At 37.6% G+C, this 25468-nt stretch overlaps 1 protein-coding gene across 1 annotated transcript; it reads right to left on the bottom strand.

Annotated features, from left to right (window-relative positions):
- Positions 1 to 644: 644 nt before the first annotated feature.
- LOC137770116 (V-type proton ATPase subunit B, brain isoform) lies at positions 645 to 24940 on the bottom strand. Its single transcript, XM_068552552.1, has 14 exons — positions 24762 to 24940; positions 18144 to 18199; positions 13748 to 13846; positions 12546 to 12639; positions 12337 to 12414; positions 11735 to 11874; positions 11298 to 11399; positions 10820 to 10917; positions 10047 to 10170; positions 8297 to 8447; positions 6385 to 6467; positions 5004 to 5108; positions 4030 to 4159; positions 645 to 2096 (listed from the first exon to the last, which is right to left on the bottom strand). Exons 1-14 carry the CDS (start codon positions 24895 to 24897, stop codon positions 1957 to 1959), a joined length of 1536 nt encoding a protein of 511 aa, XP_068408653.1. The 5' UTR covers positions 24898 to 24940; the 3' UTR covers positions 645 to 1956.
- Positions 24941 to 25468: the final 528 nt, after the last annotated feature.

Here is a 25468-nt window from a genome sequence, read left to right as displayed (position 1 = left end):
CTTCCTCTACATCTCCTAAATGTCACTCTGAGTTGAAGAGGGGAAAGAAATGGGAGACCACCGTGATGCCACATCCCTGTGCTTTAACAAGTATGTTTCCTTTATATACTGGACCATCTATTTCAGATTTTATTTGAAGCAAGTTTTGGCTTGCTTCAGTATGTATTTCATATTCTATTTATTACCCTCTTTCATTCATGGCAGACAGGCTCTAGAGGTCCTGAGAATGTCTGAAACAAAGAATGCTATAAAACACCTTAGTAACTCTCGAAAATGCTAAGTGGACCCTGAATCAAAACTTCAAGTTTCAGAGAACTTACAGCCACTAACGATCTGCAAAACAAACAAATAAACAAACAAACAACCCCACACCCTAGCAAGTCTCAACCTTGGATCAAACTACAATATGTTGGAAGAGGTATTACTGAAAAGAGCTTGAAAGGGCAGCCTAAAAGGCAGAGGGTACAGAACATGGGCCATGTCCCTGTAAAGGGGACATGGTTCATAATATTGTGAATCAAGGGGCTGGTTCACAATACTGGTTATGATGTTCAAAACTGTCAATCAAAGAGAGGTGCATTATTATATATTTGCTTGTTGCTATTGCTTTTCTGATTAGAAGATACAGAGTCACTTTAGGTAACTTCCATTTAATTTAATATTTATTTTCATTTTATATCCAGGTCACATTTTCTACATCAAAATATAATCATGCTGACTCCCCCCACCCCCTATACCCTCAGAGAAAAAAAGTGAAGAACTTTACACAACTTGAAAGAAAGATGGAATACACAGAGAAGTTGCTACTGCACCCAAGTAACAAAGAACACAGAGAGACCAAACAGACGTGTCAGAAGTGCATAGAAGACAGCTCAGGGCTCGCAGCAGGAAGGAGGAGGAATTAAAAGACTAAAGCTTTTAAATGCTATCACTTGTGCCACAAGATTACCCTGAAAAGGCAGATAGGTCAGAAAGCAGGACCAAATAGGGGATTTTCCAAAGGCTGCTATCTAACAGAGTTTAAAATATCCATAGATTATATATATATATAAAAGATTCCATACACAGAAGAGCTTTCTCTTCCCCACCTTGCCTTTAGCATCCGGTCAACACTTTAGAAACTTAAAACCACTGTTAGCATGTCCGAATGTAGAACCGATATAGGTTTTTTTCTTTCTTAAAAAATTGTATCCCAACTCTTTCCAACCAAGAATTCTATTAATTATTTTCATTATGATTCCTCTGCATGGAAACCCAGTAAGGGATCATCAAGACAGGGCATCTCACTACTATCAGATCAATGCCAGTTGGGCAAAAGCTGCATGATTCTGTGTTACTCAGAGGGAGGGAGAACAGTAAGACACAGGAGTTGAAACTTATCCACACCAAAGAGGAAAAGGAAACTCCTTTTCTAACCTATTCATTAAATAGGAAACAGCAGGTGGACAGGAAAAGCCATCTGCTTAGAGCAGACCCAGAGGCACACCAAAATCTAAAAACAAGCGCTTAGGAAAGCATCTTGGCTCGGAGAGGAAGCGTCCTTCAGATCCTATCTTGTCCCTAGTTTGGAGATCAAAGCATTGTAACTTCAGATAGTGATACTCTGGAGGGGGTGGACAGGGAAGGTCTGAGAGACCCAAATAATGAGGACACTAGGCAGCTAACTACACCACTACGTACAAAATACACACATCAGTAAGAAAACTTCACCTCCAACCCTCAGCTACTTTAAACAAAGCACTGCAGTTCCAGGTTTTCGGAACAGGGGATATTTTAAAGTCTGTTAGCAGTTTAAAACATTGCAACACTGGCACAATATGTTACCTATTCTTTGTTTTTAATTACAGGGTAACACAGTAAACTCCAACACAAAGGTGGGGATGGGGGAGTGCAAAAGGAATAAAGAAAACAGAACCAGTATTTCACAAGAGCATCGAGCCAGCGATGAAGTAGCAGCTAATGCTTTGCAGAGTCTCGAGGGTAGAATTCGCTCAAGGTGCTCTGAGGGATTCTCTTCAGCATTTCTTTGGGGAAGATTCGGAGCAGTTGCCAGCCAATGTCCAAAGTCTCATAGACAGTGCGGTTTTCGTAAGGACCTTACAAAAAATTGAGATTAGATGAATAAAGGCCAAGTACTTCCAACTTATCAGCGTTATTCAAAATTTATTGTTATGGGTCTAGCACTGTGAGCATGAAGTATAAAAAAGAGACACAAAGCAGTCAGGTCTCCCAGGACTGGATGTGACCAAATGTGGAAATGAGGGTCTAGACAGTAAGTACCCCTGGGAATCAGAGAAAAGGGAGAAAGCCCGCAGGCGAGACGTTGGGCGCGTGCGTGCGTGTGTGTGTTTAACAACGGGTGGGATCTAAAAACACTCCACGGAATAATGGAAACTAGACCCAGAGTTTTGTCCAGAGAGTAGTGAGAAAAGCAGTTTCCCAGCAACACAGGCTGACCTGAAGGAGGCTAGTACAGATACTTAGAAGGCCTTAAATGCCAATGAAGCACCTGAATAGGTCCACGTGAAAGTTTTCAAACTTGCTATTGCTATTATTATTTTTAATAGCAGCATCATTCTTATCCTGCAAATAAATCTCATTTTTTAACTACGGAGTTAGAGTGGCTAGAGTTCTGCATTCTTTTCTCTACCAGAATAATTTTTATCTTTTTAAGATATTAAGGTTCTGCATAAATTTTTTTTTTTTTTTTTTTTTAGAAAACCCAACAATCATATGTTCTGGGGATTTTAATGGTACTTAAAAAATGTATCACACAAATAGAAAAGTGCACAAATCCTAAGTGTGCAGCTGATGCATTATTCCAAAATAAACACATCGTTTGTAAGTATCACTGAGGTCAAAAATAGAGTTTACCAGCATTAGCAGGGGTGGTAGGGAAGAGAGCAAAAAAAACAGCTTGAAAGCCCTACACATGCTATGTAATAAAAACCATTATAGACTTTTTAACAGAAGGACAATCAATAAAATTAATACTAAATTTACCCCGGCAATGGCACATAGAGAGTCAGGGAGACTGGTGAAGATGCTGGCAGTAACGGCCAAGGATGATGGGACAAAGGTCTGGACTAGGTCTTGGGACACAAAGAGTGGTCAGAGATCAGCAGCTTCAACATCGCCCGGGAACTTGTCAAAATACAGGCTCTCTGGCCCCACCCACACCTACCGAATCACAATCTGCACTTCAACAAGATCCCTGGTAGATTCAAAAGCATATTCAACTTTGAGAAACACTGGCCGAAGTTTTTTTAATAGGAATGAAAAGAGAACAGGATAAGATGTTTCAAAGGAGATCAATGCAAATTAGCAAATATTTGATGACTGGAGAATAAATGAAGAGGCTTAAGAATGCCCAATTCCTGAGCTTGGGCTAACTAGGGTAATGGTCATGCCAGAGGTAGACAGAAATTGAAAAGGGAATTGCTAGGCAGGTGGTCAGTTGGGAAAAGACTTTGGTTCTCACCACGCTGAGCCAGAGAGGATGGTGGCATAAACACAGGCTTCCTAGCTGGAGATGTGGGATTAGAGCTTCAGAAAGAGGGTAAAGGCTCATACATAGCAAGTTAGTCATCAGCATAGGGGAAAAAAAGCACAGAAAGAACAGGTAATTAAGCCTTTGGGAACATTAACAATTAAGAAGCAGGAAGATAAGAAATCAGGAGGATGAAAACAGAGGGACTGGGAAAGTCCAAAACCCCCAAAGCCAGAGGAGAGCATTGCAGAGAGGTTAAGAGCGAGGAGAAGTGGCAATGGAGGTAGGAGAGCAGAAGGCCGGTTGTTAAGGAAGATAAAAAATAAGACAGGAGCTAAATAAATGGATAAAGAAATTGAAGGTAGAGGGGAAGGAACCAGAGGGCTAAGAACGAAGACGTGGCAGGCGGCTGGAAGAACCTCTTCTCTAATCAGAAGGAAAATTGTATGGAGACCAATGTAAATTCTCTCAGACTAGGAAAGAAGTCCTCAAAACTACATATGATGCTGTTTCTATTCATAGGAAAATAGTAATCTTACCCTGAGCAATGAAGTTCCTCTCAAACTTCTGCAGAAATTCCAAGTAAAGCACATCATCTGAGGTAAGGGCTTCTTCTCCAACTACGGCTTTCATGGCCTGCACATCCTTACCAATAGCATAGCATGCATACTAAAGAGAAAAAAAGGTTTACATGAACCTTTATAAATGGTAACGGTACTCTGGGCTATACAAGTGTATTGCTGTAGCTATCTTCACAGTATTTCACATTATTTCCAAACATAATTCACATATGCAAGTATTGGAAAGACTTTATTATACAGCAGTCTCACTAAGGAAGGAGTCTTCAGGCATGCAATACATAGACATTACTAACACTCTACAAAAAATACACTCCCTCAATATATCAATGAGCTTCCATTTTGTAGAGCATTTAAAAATCACAACTTACGCAATAGGAGAAATCCATCTCTAAATTCTATTCAAAAACAAATATCTGGGTTATCAGTAGGTTTATTTATCATTTCTACTTTAAGGTCAAATGTATTTTTCTTTAATTATGCTTGGTATACAATCTCAGGACTATAGAAACCAAGGATTTCATAGAATATACACAGCTGTATCCCTTAGCGTTCTGGTGATTGCCTAATATGTTAAACAAAAAATTAGTCAAAATAGTCTTTCAGAAATACTCTATAATAAAGGTTACTAATAAAAACTTAATCGTCTTATGCCTTTTTTATTTAAAAACTACCTCATACAGCATTAGAGGTGGGTTTCAAGCATGTGATCTTTAATCTTTGTCATGAGCAGTTATCCTTATGAAAAAGACTGTTTGGCTCTAATGAATGTTTCTGTATTCCAGTATTCTATATTATATATTCTATATTAAAATTCTACTTTGATGGGGGGAGAAGAAAAGTGATATGGAAGAAAGACAAGAGGTATAAGACAGCAGCATGAACTGAGAAAGTATTCATTTCTTTAAACACAATCCTGGAGAAAACATACGTACCAGCTGGTTAGATACGTCGGCGTGATCCTTTCTGGTCATACCTTCTCCAATAGCAGACTTCATTAACCGAGACAACGAGGGCAGCACATTAATAGGCGGGTAAATCTTGGGTAAAAGGGGAAGGGGGAAAATATTATATTTAAGTACAAAATTCAAGCTTTACTGGTAGTAAAGGAGGATTTTGAAACTCATTTTTATTGCTTAAATTGCATAAAACTGCTACATTTGTTTCCTAGATGATTCCTAATATCTCTTCCTGGTAAGAAAAGGGAGTAAGAAACATTTTACAGTTTAAGATTTCTTTTTGAGAATCAAATCCAAAAAGTAAAATCTACAAAACAGTACAAGATTCTATTAAAAAACTGAATTTTCAACATCTGCCTACAATAGCAAATCCAAATGGTCTTCTGAACTCTGACTCATAAAATCACACATAAAAAGATTAACAATAATTTCACCTAAAAGCTGGTATCAGAAGCTGGCATCTACTAAAGAACCAATAAAAAATCTGTTTTTGATTATTCAGTCATAAAAAAGAATGATCTCTTGCTGTTTGCAACATCATGGATGGACCTTTAGGGCACTATGCTAAGTGAAATAAGCCATACAGAAAAAGATAAATACCATATAATCTCACATATATGGGACCTTAAAAAACAAACAAAAAAATGTCAAGCTCACAGATAGAGAACAGACTGGTGGCTGCCTGAGGCAGGGGATGAGTGAGCCAAACGGGTGAGGGAGGTTAAAAGGTACAAACTTCCAGTTATCAAATGAGTAAGTCATGGGGATGGAACTTTCACAGCATGGTGACTATGTACGTTAATAATACTGTATTGCATATTTAAAGGTAGCTAGAAGAGTGGCTCTTCAAAATTCTCATCACAAGAAAAAAAGTGTTGTAACTATGTGAGGTGGTGGATGTTAAGTGGACTTACTGTGGTGATCACTCTGCAACATATACAAACATCAAATCATGACATTGTACACCTGCGACCAATGTAATGTTACGTCAATTATACCTCAATTAAAAAAATTTTAACAATAAAAGACAAAGAAAAAACTCTGAAAAATCTGTTCTTGTATTAATAACAAAAGCGGTAGATTATACCATTATGGAACAGAAGACCCAAAAAAGTTCTTTGACAACTCACTCCATTTTAAGGCATAATAAAGAAAGTGGAAATTTAATTCTTAATTCTGGCACTCTTTTCCACACCAGGATTTTAGTATTACAGAAATGACAATTTTATAGCCATATTAAAAACAATTCAATTTGATATTTTCTAAATAAATAATTCCTAAGAGCAAAGTCAGAGTCACTAAAGAATAACTGAAGACTAGATCTGTAGGCTTATAGCATCATTCAACTCTCAAATACCTGTCTGTTGTGTAGCTGTCTGTCCACATAGATCTGCCCCTCTGTAATATATCCAGTCAAGTCAGGGATGGGGTGAGTGATATCTACCAGAGAAAGACACTTGATGTTAGTTAAAGTGTCCATCTCATATAAACAAAACCACAGGAAGTCAATCTGCACTACTTAAAACAGTGCTATAGAAAATAGTTTCCTGTGATGATGGAAAAGAGCTTTATCTGTGCTGTCCAATATGGCAGCCACTGGTCAAATGTGGCTACTGAACATGTGAAATGCGGCTACTGTGACTGAAAAACTTTATTTCAAGCTTTATCTGATTTTAATAAACTTTAGAATTTAAACAGCCAAATGTGGCTAGAGGTTACCGTATTGGCCAGTCTCACTTATTTGGTTGCAGCACAGTTAGACATGTGTTGACACAAGTTAAATTAGCTATCTTCATAAAAAGTACTATTTCTCCTAGTTATGCTCTCTCTCCCCCAAATATAAAGTTCCATTTTAAACACAAAGTTCATTTGCAGAGATTTGCCAATTTGATGTACACTGAGAGAACATTCTCAGTCCATAAGCTATCCCAGAGGGATACACAACATTTCAACATGGAAAATACGGAGAGGCTCAACAAGTTAAGCAACACTACACAGGTAGCACCAAGCAGGTCCTACAGAGCAAGACATCTCTAAGTCTGTTAAATTACAGAGAGTAATTTTGTAGCTACTTCCTTGGAACAAATCATTTTCACATCAGAGGTAGTATTCAGACTGCCTGGGTTTTTTTGGTTGTTTTTTTTTTTTTAATTTATTAATTTATTTATTTTTGGCTGTTGTTGGGTCTTCGTTGCTGCGCAAGGGCTTTCACTTGTTGCGGTGAGCAGGGGTGGGGGGGCTACTCTTCATTGCGGTGCGCGGGCTTCTCGTGGTGGCTTCTCTTGTTGTGGAGCACAGGCTCTAGGCGTGCGGGCTTCAGTAGTTGTGGCGCACGGGCTCAGCAGTTGTGGCGCACAGGCTTAGTTGCTCTGTGGCATGTGGGATCTTCCTGGACCAGGGCTGGAACCCGTGTCCCCTGCATTGGCAGGCGGATTCTTAACCACTGTGCCACCAGGGAAGCCCCTGCCTGGGTTCTAAAGCCGCCACTTCCTAACTGTGACACTTTACCTCCCTGTGCCTCACACGAGAGCATCTAAAAAGTCGCTATGAAGGTCAAATGAGTCAAAACTTACAAAACACTTAGAACAGTGCTCAGTTATAATGAGTTATTACTGTTTCTGAAAATAGTTTGAAAAAGTGTTTTTAAAAGACTGAGATGAAGACAAAAAGACACTAACATAAGGGGAATGCTGAAAGTCTCACCCGGGAGCTGCTGGGCATACCTCCAGGCAGGCACTGCACTGTGCACTTACACAAACATGATAAAACCAAGTAATTTTTAGCAAGTCTTTGATGATCGTTCTATCTCTAGAGTCTCGTGGCATTTACCATTTGTGCTCCGTATCTGGCACTTAAGCTACCTTAAATGACTGATGCACAGACATTTAAAAAATATCCAACTAGAATGAGAGGCTTACATTAAGTAGAGCCCATACATTTTTTAAAAATTCGTTTCTTTCATCTAGACCAGTGTCCTGCAAATAGTAGATGCTAAATACTAGCTAATAAATAAAAATTAAAAATTAAAATTACAAGAAAATTTTCCTACAAAAGAATAATAATTATGGGTAGTTTTGAAATGAAAAATTTCAAAACTATGGGTAGTTTTGAAATGAAAAATTTTATTAGAAACAAATCACTAGGTAAGGTAAACTTCTGGAGGATAAACTCAAAAGAATTTCAACTCAAAAAGATAGATGGTCTTCTCTCTTCAAATCAAAGTCCTTACAACGATTAGGGATGCTATAATCCAAAGACCCAAAACTTACCATCGTTAGGCATGGTGAGAATAGGAATTTGAGTAATAGAGCCATTTCTACCTTCCACTCTACCAGCGCGTTCATATATTGTGGCTAAATCTGTATACATGTAACCTGGGAAACCTCGTCGACCAGGAACCTCTTCCCTGGCTGCTGAAACCTGACAGTGAGTCAAGGAGAACAGTATCACATACCAGAAAATGAAAATTAAAGCTTGGTTAGAAAACATTTGTTTGAACATGCCAAATTACAAAGTTGGATCACCTTATTCGTTTTAAATATCACCTCTAGAAACGATTCAGAAAAATCTAGCAACATAAATTCAGATTATTCTGCAACAAAAATGTTGACAATTGGGGACCAGAAGTTTTTTTGCTAAAATCATACTGCCATAACACAAATCTTCAAATAGCTGGCTAGAAGAAAATCTGCTTGCAATTTTATAAATCAAAGGTAGTACATTTTAAAACTAAGAGAACAGTCTCAGTTCACAAGATTTCCTTCATGTTATGGATCTTGCCAGATTTACATAAGCTAATCCTGAAAAGATCAAAAGGGAAGGAAATACATATATCAGAAATCATCTGATGCACTTTACATACATTATTTAATTTAATCCTCACAACAACCCTATGAGGAAGTTAATGTTATTAACCCCAACTTACAACCGCAATCAAGGGCCAGATGATTTCCCTGGATCACCGTACAAGACAAAAATAGTAATAAATGGTCTTTCTCTTAGAGACATGCACACTAGAATATATGCATACATTTTAATCTACAGCCAACAAGAACTGTAAATCATTAAGCCCAACTTCTAACTGCTACTTTGGTTCCTCCAAGAGTATGCTCCAGCAGTGCTACTCAAAGCGTGGCCTGCCTGCAGACCAGCTTTTATCAATGTGAAAGGAGATAATGCAGAAAGCAAGATAAACATATAGAAAACTTTAGTGGCAATTTGATAGAATAATTGTCTGTCGAATCTAATAATACTAATAAAAAGGGTTTGTAAATTGTTTTTTTTTTTTAATTTTCACTTTTCTAATACTTATTTTTACTGCCTTTTAGAAAAGTATCTGTGATGGATGGGAGAAAAGAAGTCCTTCAATGAAAAAGCACTGTAGCCGAGTGAGATATGATGATGGATCTTAGGGAATCTTAAGCTAGATATTTATATAGCCTGTCTCTTCAAAAGTCTTCTTCCCTTTTTTGCACACTTTAAAGAGCAAGTCACTCAAAATTTCAGTAACTTGCATTAGAACAAACACCCCACACTTCTGGATGGTAACTGCTAGAATCTTATATTGTTCCTAAATAATCACTGAGTTTTCTGAAGGAAAAAAAAGTTCTGAAGAGGGTTCTGCCACAGTATAGTCTTTACTTATGTAAATAAATAAAAATTTACATCATTAAAAATGGAATTCTTGAAAAGGGCTAAAAACTGACAGTCTGGACAGAGACAGAACTACCTGGGAGAGTAACTGATTAAATAGCTTGCATCATTTCCTCTCTCTAAGAATCCAGTCTTAACCAATGGAGACAGTGAGAGTATGATAAATAGGCTAATAATTTAAATCTCGTCCTCTAATCATTTCAACTAGGTTGACAAAAGTAATATTTTCTTTTCTGATTAATTAAGGTATTCTACTAATATATGAGCAATGCATTTTAAAAAACATGATTTAAAAAAAATTGAAAACTTGCAAAGGGACAAGATAACCCTGACAAGATAATCCATTTTAATTAAGAAAAAAATTACCTCTCGAAGTGCTTCAGCATAAGAACTCATGTCTGTTAGGATAACCAATACATGTTTCTCACACTGATAGGCCAGGAACTCGGCCGTGGTTAGAGCCAAGCGAGGAGTGATAATTCGCTCAATACTGAAATGAAACATTAAGTCCTACGTCACTCAAACAAAAAGGCCGAAAACAAAACAAAATGATTCCAGAAATAATGGTACAGTCTCCCTTTTAAAGTTTCACATAAATTGAGGAAGGTTAAGCAATTATTACTTTAAAAGTTCTTAAGTAAGGCAGAGTTCTTTTATGCATTTACATAATAAGAATTACTTAGTGCTACACAGCTAAATTGATTTACTTTATAAATGCCCCATAATTTCTCAGAACTATATAGTTCTCAAAACTGAGCAAGAAAGGAAGAGAGAGAGAAGGAGAAAGGGATGAAAGAAGTAGGGGCCAGATTTTGCAGGTAAGAGGAAAAGGTAATTTATTGAGTATGGACTGTGTGCTAGGTAACTTACACTATTATCTCATTTCATATGCACAACAATTCTGTGAGACAAGTATTATTTATCACATTTTATGAAAGAAGACACTGAGCTTCACAGCCTAAGTGACTTACCCAAAACCAAATAACTTGCAAGAAGCAGAGCTGGAATTTAAATACGGTTATCTCATACCTAGGCCTGTGCAGCTTTCACTCTAATGTTCTACCTCCTTAGTGTAAGGTGACATTTTTGACCAGAAGGCTGCATGAGTAGGGGGAAAACAGCTCTATTTGTTTACTTACGTTGGGTCGTTAGCCAAGTTCAAAAAGAGGCAGACGTTGTCCATTGAGCCATTTTCTTCAAAGTCAGATTTGAAGAACCGGGCAGTTTCCATGTTTACCTAAATGGCAATGACTTCATCAGTGCTGGGAGAAGAAAAATTCTCAATATTTTTTCTCTCTTTTTCTTTTTCCCCCCCAATATTTATTTCTGATGAAGGCCAAGCTACAGATCTGCACTGCTCCTTCTTTTAAAGGTTCAAGTACCCCCAAAACGTTCACAAAAGCCAACAGAGTAAACAGCTTGCTTTGGGCACAAAGGGAATTATTCTTACATTCCACAGTCAAATGCTAAATACTAATCCATGGTTTGCCCAAAATGCCAACTTGCAACTTCTCTGCCTAGAGATAAATCGAATAATATATGTGTAGTTTTCTATATTGTTCTAAGAACACAAGCACTTTTACATTTCATACTAAAACAGAAAAAGATAATACTTACACCCATAGCAGCAAATACAATCGCAAAATTTTCCTCACTGTAGTCCACTACATCTTTGGATTTTTTTACCAAACCAGCCTGGCGACAGATTTGAGCTGCAATCTGATGAGGAGTACAAAAGAACCAAGTTAAAATCTAAAATAATAGTTCTACAACAAAATAACTTTTACCCTAAACTTTGGGGAACTGTAATCATAAATGAAACTGGGTTGTCTTAAAGGGCTTTACCCAATGAAACTATTTTGTAATTTTTGCAGATTCCTAAGAGTAAGCAAGAAGTCAGATATGTGTGGATAAAGAGTCAATGTAATTGGATTATATAAACAGTAACATTGGGCACTTACCTTGAAAATCCTATATTTGGTTTCTCACTAAGAGTGAAGCACTCGGAAATTCTTTCTCCTTAAATTTCATACCAAACAGATTCTAGGTCTCACCTCATTGTGCGGTAAGCCAGCAGCAGAGAAGATAGGAATTTTCTGCCCCCTAGCAATACTGTTCATGCCATCTATGGCCGAAATGCCGGTCTGAATCATCTCCTCTGGATAGATCCGACACTGAGGATTGATTGGCTGGCCTAATGCATTTCCAAAAGGGAAAATTTTAATATGTCTCTATATTAAGACTACAACCATATAAAGCATTTCTTTCTACTCTTAAAAAATCAGTTATTTTTGAAATCTGAAACTGTTTAAATATTCTTTTCCATTAATCTTTTGTAGATTCACAAATTATATGGTAGTAAAGTGAAACGTAAGGGTATAGCAAATAAGAGAGAAATCCTAATTTCAAAGCCATTATGGCTTTTACATCTCAGATATATCCTGGTGATATTTTACAATAAATAAAATATAAAAATTTAAGATAACCTCAAGGAAAAATAAATTTATTAAATAATAAACAAAACATAATTAATCAAACATGGAGTATGTTGGTTATCTACTTAAAGTATCATAAAAATCACCCTTTATCTGACAAAGGTATAAGATAGGTAGATGCTATTTTCCCCAAAACACAGAAATCCATTTTCTGTCCCTACCCATGATATCAAGGAAGTCTTCAGCCAGTACAACAGGACCTCTGTCGATGGGTTTTCCTGAGCCATTGAATACCCGACCTGGTAAACAGTAACGAGACAGTACAGAGTGGACAATGACTCAAATGTTCACAATCTTTAAAAAGACTTCATGGAAATACGTTAAAAAGGAAGCAGATCTCTGCTCAGCATGAATAATAATATCCGTTTACCAAGCATATCCTCAGACACTGGCGTTCGGAGAATATCCCCAGTAAACTCACAGGATGTCTTCTTGGCATCTATACCTGAAGTCCCTTCAAATACCTATCAAGAAAGAAAAGTAAACAGAAGGGTAAAGGAAATTTAGATCATAAGTGCTTAAGATTTATTTGTCAGCCCTTATAAAGTAAAATACATCAACGTATATACTGCTTGTAGCCTCATGACTGAAGAAGTGTTCATGGTGGACGACGAACCAAACTGTCAACCTCTTACCCAGAGTCATGCCTGCAGGCCAAATCGATCAAGCAAGCTAAGAATGGTTTTTACATTTTTAAAGGGTTGATTTTTTAAAAAAAAAAAGGAAAAGAAACCATAAGAACATGCATCAGAGACCTTAGGCACAACCCTCACAAAGTCTAAAAAAGTTACTATCTGGCCCCTTACAGAAATTCTGCTGACCTCTGCTCTAGATTACTTTTTAGGGCAATATGTTATTTGAGAAAACTGGCACTTCCTATAATCAGTAACATTAAAAACTAGGAATTATCAGAGACAATTTAAAGGAGTAGACTCAGATCTCGTTTTGGTTTCAGCCCATAAGCTCTGAATTCTACTTTTCATCTCTCCCCTTCTATGTGACTGTTTCATTTTATCCATTAAAAAAATTTTTTAAAAAAGCCATTTTACCAGTGGAGCTATTGGGCTAGAATGGATATTGGTGGCTGGCATTTAGCAAGAAAACATGAAAAAATACTTTTCTCCCCTCACAGCCAGTAAACAGTCGGGTCTCTGGCTTAAGAATTTTCACCTTCATGATGGTGCAAAAGCAATACACATCTGGTAGAAACCGTACTTCAGAAAAATCACATGAGAAAAAAAAAAAAAATCACATGAGATATTTAACATTTTATTATAAAATAGGCTTTGTGTTATATGGTTTTGTGCAATCGTATGCTAATATAAGTGTTCTGGGCACCTTTAATGTAAGCTAAGCTAAGCTATGATGTTCAGTAGGTTCTGTGTACTAAATGCATTTTCAACTTATGATATTTTCAGCTTATGATGGGTTTATCAAGATGTCACCCCACCTATAAGTTGATGAACATCTGTATACTTATGTGATAATTACTAAAAAGAACTATTGGTGTTTCTTATGTTTGTTGTGATCAGAAAAACGTTCAACTGGCCAGGTTTTGAAAGCGATGCTTACCTGAACCACTGCTTTGGAACCACTAACTTCTAGAACTTGCCCACTCCTCTTCGTGCCATCAGGTAGTGTTAAGTGCACAATCTCAGCATATCTGGGAAACTAAATAGGAAAAAAATAAAGGCTCAATAACCAACATTTTAAAAGCTCCTCAAAATACTCTATATGCTCTATGTCTTTCACAGCATGTATGCACATGCAGACCCCACACCTCCCCAAAGCACACAGGTATACATCCAGAGTTTAGAATATCCTCAGGTAGTTTAAGTCCTTAGAACACTGATCCCTGGCACATATACTGGCAAACACAGCATAAGGTACAGAGAGAAGGATCTTAAATCTATGAAACCACGGCAATTAAATTCTTTCCTTCTGTGTGTATGTTTTTAAGCTTTGAGACTACAGAAAGTTAAAAAACTATGTTCCCACTACTCAGAAATGATGTTTGCTTCTGGGCTGTGTAATCACCTTGTGCCTTGGGAGGACAGGAATAAAATGCAACTGAACCATAAAATAATTACTATTTTAATAAATAATGCTAATATTCCCTCCTCACTCTAATTCTCCTAACCAGAAATGTATTCCTCTAATCCATTTTTAATATTTTAAATTGCATGTTTCCAAAAATATACTGTAGTGTTTCACTTACCTAAATGGCAACATACTAAATGTATCATCCTGCAACTCGTTTTTTTCCCACTTGACCGTATGTTTTGGATCTGTCATAGTCATATTTACCTTATTTGATTAACAGAATCTTTTGAAAAATGCATCACTACGTTGTGTGATGTGAAGGAAAACATCTGCCAATGCATCTGTGAATCAACACTGACTGTAGGACACTTGATTCTGGAGATGCTAATATGAATAAATGGGCATCTAGAATCAATGTTAGAACAGATATAGCTAAAATAAAATCAGGTGACACTACATTTTATTCAGCTGTTCTTCTACCACTGGTGTTCAAGGCTGTTCCAAATTTAAACTACTACAAACATGCTGCAATGAACATTCTCACATGTGAGCCCAAGTTTCCCTAAGGTAGCTGGTTCCGTAGTGGTGGGCTATAGGCTGTGTCCATTGTTATGTGAAATTACTCTGCAAAGGAACCTTTTACTTTACAAACTCCCTAGTAGGATAGAAAAGTATCTTTTCCCTACATCTTTGCCAATCTTACATTATTAAACTTTAATTTTTACCATTTTGATAAAATAAAAAATAGTATCTTTCAATTTGCATTTTCCTGATTCTACTAATATTGAGCACCTTTTCATGTTTACTGACAATTCAGACTTCATTTCCTATAATGGCCTTATTAATAATATCTTTTCCTCGCTTTTCAACTACATCTGCTTCTTTTATTTACTTTTAGGTAAGTTTCATAGATTCTGGATATCAATCCTTTTGCGAATATCTGCTCCCAGTCTTCCTTGTCTTTTAATTTTGTTTATGGTATCCTATCATACAGAAGTTTTTGCAATAAAATGACTTGTTTTCCTTTATGATTTGTGTCTTTTGTGTAGGAAAACCTTCCAATCTGAAGTCATAAAAATGGCCTTCTATACTGTCTTCTAATAGGTTTTTCATGTTTTGGTCTTTAATCCATCTGGATTTATTTTTGGTATGTAATTTTATTTTTCTCATTTTTATCTTTATTTTTCATACAGGGAGCCAAATACCCCAACAATATTTACTGAGTAGCACAAATGTAATTTGTGCTACAAGTAGCACGACTTGTAATGTAGCCTTTATCATTTACCAAGTCAAATTCTCAGGTGTGAGGAGAGTTGGTTTTAAGAATTTTAACTTTGCTCCACTGAACTATCTGCTTACTCCCTCACCAAATCTTTATTCTTACTGTATTTCTAACTGATTTTGTTACCTGGAGAGAATCAACATCTTTTCTATTCTGAGTCTTTCCATTCATGAATGTGGAATCTCCAGTTATTTGAAGTCTTCTTTTATGTCTTTCAACAAAGTTTCACAGTTTTTTGTAAAAAGTTCCTAATTACCTAGTAGTTACTTCTGGCATACAAAACACTACTGATTTCTATAGACATCCTCTGTATCCGGCAACACTGTTTTACACCATTGTTTCTAATAGTTTGTCCACTGAATGACTTGTGTTTTCTGTTTAGTTAATCATACTACCAAGAAATGATGACAGCTGTGCCTCTTCCTTTTAATCCCTTTTCCCCACAGCACTGATTAGGGTCCAAGCACAAAGACAGAACAAAGATGGATAGTGGTGCTGACAACAGGGGTCCTCATCTTGTTCCTGATTTAAATGGCAATGTTGCTAGAGTCTCTCCTTAAGTACGCTGTTTGCTGTAGGTTATGGTGGATATCCTTAAAGAGGTTTTAAAAGTTTGTTCTAGCCCTTATTTCTAAGACCACCTTCTTCTTTTGTTTTGTTTTGTTTTTTAGAAACAAGTAATTTTATCAGATACATACTCCGTATTTACTGAGAAGAGCGTAAGCTTTTTCTAGCTTAATCTATGAATGACCTGAATTATACTGACATTTGCTAATATCAAATCATCTTTGTATTACTGGGATAAATTCTACTTTGTCATAATTCTGTTGAGTTTTTAAAGTATATTTTTGCTAATATCCAATACATGAGAACATTTTTATTAAGAATTTTGGAATCTGTGCTTGTAAATGAGAATAGCTACATTGTTTCTTTTCTGATACTAGCCTTTGTCTGGTTTGGGAATCAAAGATGTGCTACCTTCAGAAAATGAGTTGGACAGCAGTCTCCATCATCATCTATTCTGATACAATTTGTATAAAATTATCTATTCCTTGATCCTATGTGTATGTTTTAAGTTAAAAACAGGAGCCAAAAACTAAAAAAAACAAAAAACACTCTAAATCTGGTGGTATAAAGCCATTCTTACAACTACATAAACTTTATTTACCAGTTTTTCCTCAGCTGGAGTTATACCCCAAACAAACATTCAATAAAACTTTTTCAGCTTTCTTAAAATTACTTCCCCCAAGATGTTTTCTAAGTCCTTCCCATTATTGACTCTCATAGCATCCTGCACTCACCCTTCATAGCACTTACCAATTAGACACTTATGTATTTGTATTGTGTATTTTTGGTGCTGAGTTCAGCGCTTAACATAGTTGAAGCATAAATATTTTTAACTGTTTTTGAAAATATATTTACTAATATAAAAGCTCCATATTTTTAAAATATGAGTCAAAAATTTTATCCAATAAAAAGTATATAAAAAAGAAGAAATAAATGACAAGAAAGCAAATAATGCTTTCAATACTTCCTCAAAAAATAAAAGTGTATGCTTCATCCTTTCACAAAATATTAACGGGCACCTGCCTAAACCCTGTACAACTTGTATACTGAGGCTTTGAATCAAACTGCAGACTAGTATGAAACTGTGGCCAGGAGTAAGCCATATGCTTAATCTTGCAATTAATTTGCATAGGTACCTTGTCATGCACAAAAGTATCTTAGTGATAAAGCTGAAGAGACAGTGCACTTTGCCCTTTCCTTTAAGAAACGGTTTTCAATTTATTTTCTGCTTCCAGAGGGGCCACATGCCAAACATACTTCTGCCATTACTTCTCTCCACAAACTAATAACTGTGTACCTTTCCCCTTCATCCACTCCCAACAACAACCAATGCAGAATTACTGTTCTACAGAGCATATTATACAAATTATCTCCTCTGAAGATATTTTAATCACTGAACTCAGGCAGGAGGCTTCACCCAGGGTGAAGTCTATTCAATTATAGACTATATTCTATGCCTCTTTTTCTAAGATAATTCTTATGTATAGGTGTGGCTAAAAAAAACCCACGTAACTAAAGAGTCTTTCAACAAACTGAATAAGTAAAAACTTTTCTCTGCTTTATGGTTTTAGTCACTGTTGAGATAATCTGTTGTTTATTCATTACTTGAATACCAGTGTCAGGCCCTCAAAGACAAAAGTAACATTGTTTACTCACTCAAAGACCTTAAAATTTAGTAGAGAAGACAAAAATGTAACAAGTAGTTAGAACACACAGTAGTCTATGACACGAGCCACAAGATACCGTATATCTAAATAATATCTTACAAGTCATAAAACACACAAATATTACTGTTGTTTTCCTAATAAACCTGTGAGGTATGATTAACAAACAAATAAAATTTTAAATTTTACAGACAAGGGACTCAAAGCCACAAACAGAATCCACAACAGATCCAGTACTAGAATCCCATCTTCTGACTTCTGACCTAAACTTCTTGTCTCCATATAGCACTGACATTCCGACCAAGGAATGGCTTAAAAGAATCATAACAAAAAACTTAAAGTGTACTAAACAGTACTTAATACTATGCTTTTAACTTCTTAAATGGTTAGACGATAATGATAGTGGTATTACCTTAACATGATCTAAGATCACTAGTGGACCATTAACTCCTGATACCGTCTTGTATGCTGGAAAGAAACACAAAAAAGTCAGTTCTTGTCAAACAGGACAACAGTCTAAATGATCTCTCTGGTATTACCAAAAAGAACCTCTGTCTACTTTACCGTATCTATTATTATATGGAACACTCAAAAAGTATGAAATTTTTCATTGAATTTATAAAATATGCCTGCATCTGTACAACTTCTCATAATCCCCTTCATCAAACCAAAAACATGTTTAATTCTTACTATAAGTCACATTGTTTCAAGGACCCAGAATACAAAAACAAAGGTAAAGAGGGAGAGTTCCCACAAGAGTTCACAATTTTATATGGAGAAGGGGGAGGTAAGGGCTCTACCAGAGGTGTGCTGAGGGTCTGTGGGAGCACAGGAAAGACCCTGCAATGGTTCTCACTTAGAAAAGAAAAAGCTTTACAGAAACGGTAGCACTTAGCAAAGTAGATAGAGAAGGAGAAGGGAATCCTTAACTTTAAGCAGAAGTGACAAAACTCACAAAAGAAATCTGACAAAATGTAGTCTGTTAAGATAAAATGCCATGATTAAATAGTATCATAAAAACTATGAAAAAAAAAGGAGTTTATGAAGGGGGATGGAATGAAAGGTCAGAGATCATATAAGTATCCTTTAAAAAAAAAAGTCAAACGTTACTGTCATTGTAGAAGCTTATATTTTCTACCGCAAATTATGCCCTAGCAACAAACTACCCAAATCTCTCATTTTAGAAAGGAGGTAGCTGTCATTGAATTGTATCACACCTACATACATGCCAAGTATAATGAATGGTAATCAGGTATAAATCAGAACAGTCAGGAAAGCAATTCTAACAATGTCAGAATTAACTAAATTTCATGATCAGAAAAGCTGAAAAAACAAATGAAGTGTTTACAAGACCTAAAATAATGTATAAGAAGCTGTCAACCAACTGGGAATTTTTCACTTGCTTGATTTCTTATGATGTCTTAGACAGAAATTTCTGGCATGAATGTAGACTCCCAAGAATGAGGAAACCATTTAATAACCAGTCTGTCCATTCAAGGGGCTTCAGAATTTAAAAACATAAATTTCTTTAGCCAGGAAGCAAGTGCCCTGGTAGAAACACTGAGACAGGGCAGGCGAGCACTGTCACGAACCCTAGTCTTTCATACTGAGGACCTTTAAATCCTCACACTAAATATTTGCTTGAATACATTTGTAATTGTAATGATCAACAGAGGCTCCTAATTACTTCTTTGTTTTTCAACCTGAGATAAAAAGTAAGTCACAAATTTTAAATGTTAAGTTACTTGAATGGATGGCAATGTAAACAAATTAATCACGCCTCCAAGATTATTAAAAATATCCCAGTTGTTGGGGCTTCCCTGGTGGCGCAGTGGTTGAGAGTCTGCCTGCCAATGCAGGGGACACGGGTTTGAGCCCTGGTCTGGGAAGATCCCACATGCCGTGGAGCGACTAGGCCCGTGAGCCACAACTACTGAGCCTGTGCGTCTGGAGCCTGTGCTCTGCAACAAGAGAGGCCGTGACAGTGAGAGGCCCGCGCACCGCGATGAAGAGGGGCCCCGGCTCGCCGCAACTAGAGTAAGCCCTCGCACAGAAACGAAGACCCAACACAGCCCAAAAAATAAATAAATAATTAATTACAAATAAATATCCCAGTTGTCATATATTCTGCTACTTTTATGTTAATCCTCCCCATTGTTTTAAAATAATCTAACACTCTTAAAAATAAGTCCTACCCCTAAAACAATTTCTTCATTGTTCTCTTTTATTTTTATTTTTGGCCTCGCCACGTGGTTTGCAGGATCTTAGCTTCCCGACTGGGGATTAAACCCACGCCATGGCAGTGAAAGCGCCATGCGAGTCCTAACCACTGGACCTCCAGGGAATTCCCTCATTGTTCTCATTTTAAAAGAATCCAAATATGTTTTCAATTACTTTCTAAAATTGCTATGTGGATAGGCAAAGTGAACTACATTAGAAACATGTTTTCTTGGCACCCAGGTTTTAAAACTATAGAAACACAGACTTTTTCAAAACCTAAACAGCTGGGAATGGGCGCAGGGAGTGGGCCAGTGGGGGCGTGGGAATTCAGTTTTGAGATTTACAGGCAACTGTTTTGAATAAAATGTAACATCAGTAAAATGCTTCAGGTTCTGAAATTCTCTTTACTTTCTGGACAAGATTTGCATCTCCTTTGAACTTTTAACCTCTACAACAATGATCCTTTAGAATCTCATGTTTAAATTCAAGCCCGTTCAAATTATGAGGTTTTGCCAGTCACAAGGCAAAAGCATGACCAAGAAAAAAGAAATGCTAGTCATTGCTTTTCCCGGAAACAGTGAATCAAGTTGATTTCAACTATAGAAGATTCTACTTCATCAAAAGCAGTCTCTAAATTTGCAACAATGTATGTAGACTTTAAAAAAGCTAGTAACCATTGGAATTAATTAATAACAAAACTACCAATACACATTTAAAAAGTACTTGTCAGGAATTCTTTTTTAATCTCCATAACAGGTCTATGAGTTACCAAATACTATTCCAAGTTTTACAAGAGAAAAATGATTCTCAGAAATTAAGTAACTTGCCTAAGGATCTAAACTTACATAGTCTGCCTCCAGTCACTTTTTCCTTGACTCTGTGCTACAGCTCAAATTCTAAAAGTGAACTGGTCATTTTTTGTGGTCTGAGGCACTCTTGTATCATTACTGAAAAACAATCTTTCTCTAGTGGGGGTGTAGCCACTAGAAAAGTTAAACCAGTAAAGGAAGAAACTACTGGAGATGCTTCAGCAGTTTTCTGTCACTGCAAAGCATGAGGAGACCACTTCAGATACAAACCAGAGGTTAAGCAACAAGCTTGGTTTAAATTAAAATGGGATGCAAACTAAACTAATAAATGTTATAATCCAAACTAAATAAAAAATATTACCAAATGAAAACTGCTTCACACTTTACAGAGCATCTTCAGATAGGTTACCTTTTCAGTTTCACAAAACACTGGGAGGTAGGCAAGGCTGATAGACCTACTCCACACTTAAACTACATCTATGAGAAATCTGTTACTAAATGGAAGATCCAAGATTAAAATTATTTTTGTTTGTGGCCCACCCCCACCAATTCTAGGTTTATACTCTATGACCCTTAGTCTCCAGTATAACTTAAAAATATGGAGATAACACAGTTCCTAGCACTTGGACTACAAATAGGGAGTAGAAAACAGTTTATATACAAACTACAGCTCCTTTCCACAATAGTAAAACTACTGGGGGGGAACAAGCAGAGAAAATAATATCAAATACCACATTTTATCTCTCAACAATATTTACCCAGCTTTTCTCACCATTAGTATTAACAGCCCAAAGCAGAGACAACGCTTTAGATTAAAGCTGCCAAAGACATAAAGCTGTTCTTCAAAAAGTCAATACCCATTCACAAATTACATAAATATTTCTGTTTACAAACAATAATGACCACTCTTCTCTTGAAAATTCCAAATGAAGAAGAACTTGGGTCTGCAGGGGATGATCAGAACTTCTGAAAACACAGCAGACACATGTTTACATCTTTGATCCTGAATATTTATGGAGACAATAAATATTTATGGAGTAACATTTAAAACCCAAAATCTACAAAGATTTTAAGAAGCACATATTTTGTTAGATGACATCCTCTTCCTCCTATAGGATATGAGATTGTTCAACAGAACTAACACTACTTAATGATTGTGAAACTTTCAAAGAGAAAATTTGACAGCTGTTGCACAATAAGAGATCTAGTCCTTCAGCCTCCACCTTATTAGCAAAACAAAACCAGAACAATCGTCTTCTATTGTGCAAGAAAAGTAAAGACCCACACTTTGTAGTGGGCAAGGAGGGAGAGGTTCTAGAAAAAGGCAGGCCGACCATTCCTTTACTGCACTTTTCACTGAGGCTAACTCTGCTTTATGACATAAGAAACGTAAGATTAGTTGATCTAGGATCTCAAGAACAAAGGAGATTATCTAATCCAAAATGTTTAACATCCAAAAGCTCTGCGTATATTATTGAACCTTGCTCAAAGTTTAAAAGGAAATCAAGTTTTCTTTCCTTGTGACTTTAGAAATTCAACTAATGTGCTCAAGATTATTTCAAGCCTGCATATCTCATTTTCCATCTCTTGTTAACGGCCCCATAATCCTGAAATTTTTTAAAACCAGGATCCAATTTGTACAGTGGAGCTGCCAATATTCCATTCCTTTGTTCAAAAAGCACACATTAAATAACTATAACTTTTTACCTAGGATGGTAACATCCACCTTTAATCAGAAAAATTAAGACGTTAATATTTATTCAGAAGCAATTAAGTGTGTTAACTAGAATCAAGAATGTGGCAATACAGGAAAAAGATGACATTCAAATGCAGTTAGCTGTTAGCCTAAGTATGATATCATTTGTGCTTTTTAGAATAACCCAGACACAGAAGTGAAACTCAAACCAAGTACCCCAACTCCCTACTCTGGTTCCATCCACATTAAGGATCCATATACTAAACTATTAGAACAAGGGGTTTAAATGCAAGTTATACAATTACAAAACACAACGCTTCTATGTGCCAACACTGCGCTAGGCACTGAGGATACAAAAAGGATTCCTGAACCCTAAAGTTTCAGTTTTAAGCATTATGTCGCAACAATCTTGTCAGGAGGAATCTCATCTGGAGAAGTTCTTCAGTCACTGGCTAAGCACACACAGAATGTTGAGAAATCATACTCATCTCCCTTAAGGGTTTACAACCTCAACCATGGAGTACTCTTTAAACTATGTTATTATTTCAATTGATACTCTGAATTGAGATTGAGTGAATAATTATATGGAAAAATGACTACTGCCCCTTATAATCTTTTTCTAGAAGCACCACTAATGTCTATCTGTTCTACCCAAAGAACAGCAAAGCATACAAATGCAATTCATAAAAGAGTATTTGTAACTGTTGGGCACAAATTAATTGTCATAAGAATACAACATCTGTCAATTTCTTGAAACATTCAGCTGATGTAAACTCCGAACAGGCATTCTCTAATGCAAATAATTCCCATTATAGAAAGCACATGGGGGGGGGGGAATAAATTAGGAGTTTGGGATTAAAATATATACACTACTATATATAAAACAGATAGCCAACAGGTAACTACTTTATAGCACAGGGAACTATACTTAATATCTTGTAATAACTTCTAATGGGTAAGAATCTAAAAAAGAATATAGATACATATATAATATATATAACTGAATCACTTTGCTGTACACCTGAAACTAACACAACGTTATAAATCAACTATATTTCAATTAAAAAAAAAAACCACATCTCTGCAAACCATAGAATCAAGTCTTTTCTTTCTTCCTTACACTGCAGTGCTGTCACATGACCTGACCCAGTGACTGATAAGGATGGGATTAGTCAGGCAGGAGAGCGCCCAGACTGAAACCCTTCATCTGAAATTCTTTTTAACCAATGAGCCACCCACCAAGAGGTACTGTGGCAATTAACGGGTGCAAATACAGTCTCACCACCTTGGAAAACATCAGGTGCTTTCCTAAGTTTTAAAGAGTCTACTTCCAGCGCTCATCCCCGGTTCCTAAGGAAACTGTTAAGAGATCTGATGCTACACAATTTTATTGTTTAGTAATCAAGAACCATTTCTTTCAGAACTGCTGAACGGTCCCCTTAAGCCTGGTTTATTAAGGTCTTTTTGCAATCACAACACTTAAACGTGCTTATGCATATGCTTTGCATATATGCTACATAATACGGGCAAAGCTGCTTGTCTTCCCCAAGATAGCCTTGCACTCAAGTTAATGGCAGAAAAAGGTCCAGCAAGAATTAAGAAACCTGGAGTTTTCCTGCTCTGCCAGTAATTAGGGGTCTAAAGCCTGGCAAGCCCTGTCCGTTTCAGAACCTTAGGCTTCTCACTGTAAAATGAGAGAGTTAGACTAGATGACCCGCAGGGTACTTCTCAGCTCTAGCTTTCTCTGATATCTAGGTGTCCTCCTGCAGAGCAGCTTCTCCACTGAACAACATTTCCCTCTGGCTGTGGGCCTGACCTCCATCCACGAAAGGCCTGAGCACGTCAGCGATGACACTACATCGTCCCCCTCGGCAGGAGCTCAGGACCTGCCCTGAGGTCCACACCCGAGGCAGGGGGAAGGCGAGGGGCGGTTCCCTCGACCCCTGCAGATCCAAATGAGGTCAGCAGAAGATTAGGATAAGAGTGGCAAGAAGTGGCCTTCGCTCAGAGACAGGAAGCAAGCGCCTGAGCATGCTCCAGCCTCGGGAAACTGGAGAGGGTGGGGCAATAGCCAGGAGACCACCAACCCAGGAAAAAGTTCCCGTTGGTGCTCTTCCCCTTAGCCCACCCCTGGCACGGAAATTAAGGTACACTCAAATCGCCTTCTAGAGAGAGACGTCGGAGTAGGGGGACGCGAGAGGGAAAAACAATCCCCCCATCCCACCCCTCTGGCTAAGCAGGTGAGTGGGAGCAAGGGGCTGGGCTAAGAGCAAAGACAGGATTCGTCTTGCTCTCTGATACTCACTGAGGCGAGGCTGGGAGAGGTAGTTCCGGCTAACTGCCAGCGCCTGTTCTCGAGACCCCGCCATGGGCCCACTGGTGGGTACAGGAAGCTCAGGCGCGGCCCCGTTCACGATGCCCCGCATCACCCGCAGCGCCATCTTGTCTCCTCCGTCCCGACTGGCCCCGCAGCGGCGCCGCGCAGGCGCAGATATAGCTGGGGCAGCCCGCGCCCCGCTCCGCCCATGCGCGCTGAGGAGTCCCCGCCTACTGAGCTGCACCCGGCCCGCGGCCTCGTGACTTGGGCTCCGCGTGGGCGGGGCTAAACCCGCGCCCTCCGCGAGAGGAGCTGACCAGCGTGCTGGGAGGAGGACGCCGGGCCAGGGAGAGGGATCCAGAGAAAGGCAAGAGTTAAGGGAGAAGGAGAAGAAAGGAGGGAGAGGGAAGAAAGGCAACTTCGTGCAAGAAAACGTCAACGGCATTTCATGACATTGAATGAAGAGAACTCAAGTTCTAAAAAAACACTTTGAAAAACAGAATCTAAAACCTCTTCTAGTGGATATTAACGTGGGGAACCGTGTGCCATCATTTCTCTCACTTTATCATCTTCCTTTCCAATACATTCACTCATGTGTCCATTCAAAAAACATTGGACTGTTTTAGGGTGGTGGTAGTGGTGTGAAAGACAAAGTGGGATGTATTTGAAAACTATTAAAGGGATAGAACCGATGC

Source organism: Eschrichtius robustus, chromosome 10 (assembly GCF_028021215.1).
Source record: "Eschrichtius robustus isolate mEscRob2 chromosome 10, mEscRob2.pri, whole genome shotgun sequence".
NCBI classification, from domain to species: Eukaryota; Metazoa; Chordata; class Mammalia; order Artiodactyla; family Eschrichtiidae; genus Eschrichtius; species Eschrichtius robustus.
The sequence above is the reverse complement of the archived record's forward strand: the minus strand, read 5'-3'. Positions and strand labels throughout refer to the sequence as shown.

What these genes read in the sequence shown, in the direction of transcription:
- LOC137770116 (XM_068552552.1), bottom strand. Translation starts at nt 24,897, where the DNA reads ATGGCGCTGCGGGTGATGCGGGGCATCGTGAACGGGGCCGCGCCTGAG. An exon ending in CCTCTCCCAGCCTCGCCTCA is followed by an intron (nt 18,200 to 24,761) that starts GTGAGTATCAGA and finishes GTTTCTTTCCAG; the next exon opens with CATACAAGACGGTATCAGGA. An exon ending in TGATCTTAGATCATGTTAAG is followed by an intron (nt 13,847 to 18,143) that starts GTAATACCACTA and finishes TTTCCTATTTAG; the next exon opens with TTTCCCAGATATGCTGAGAT.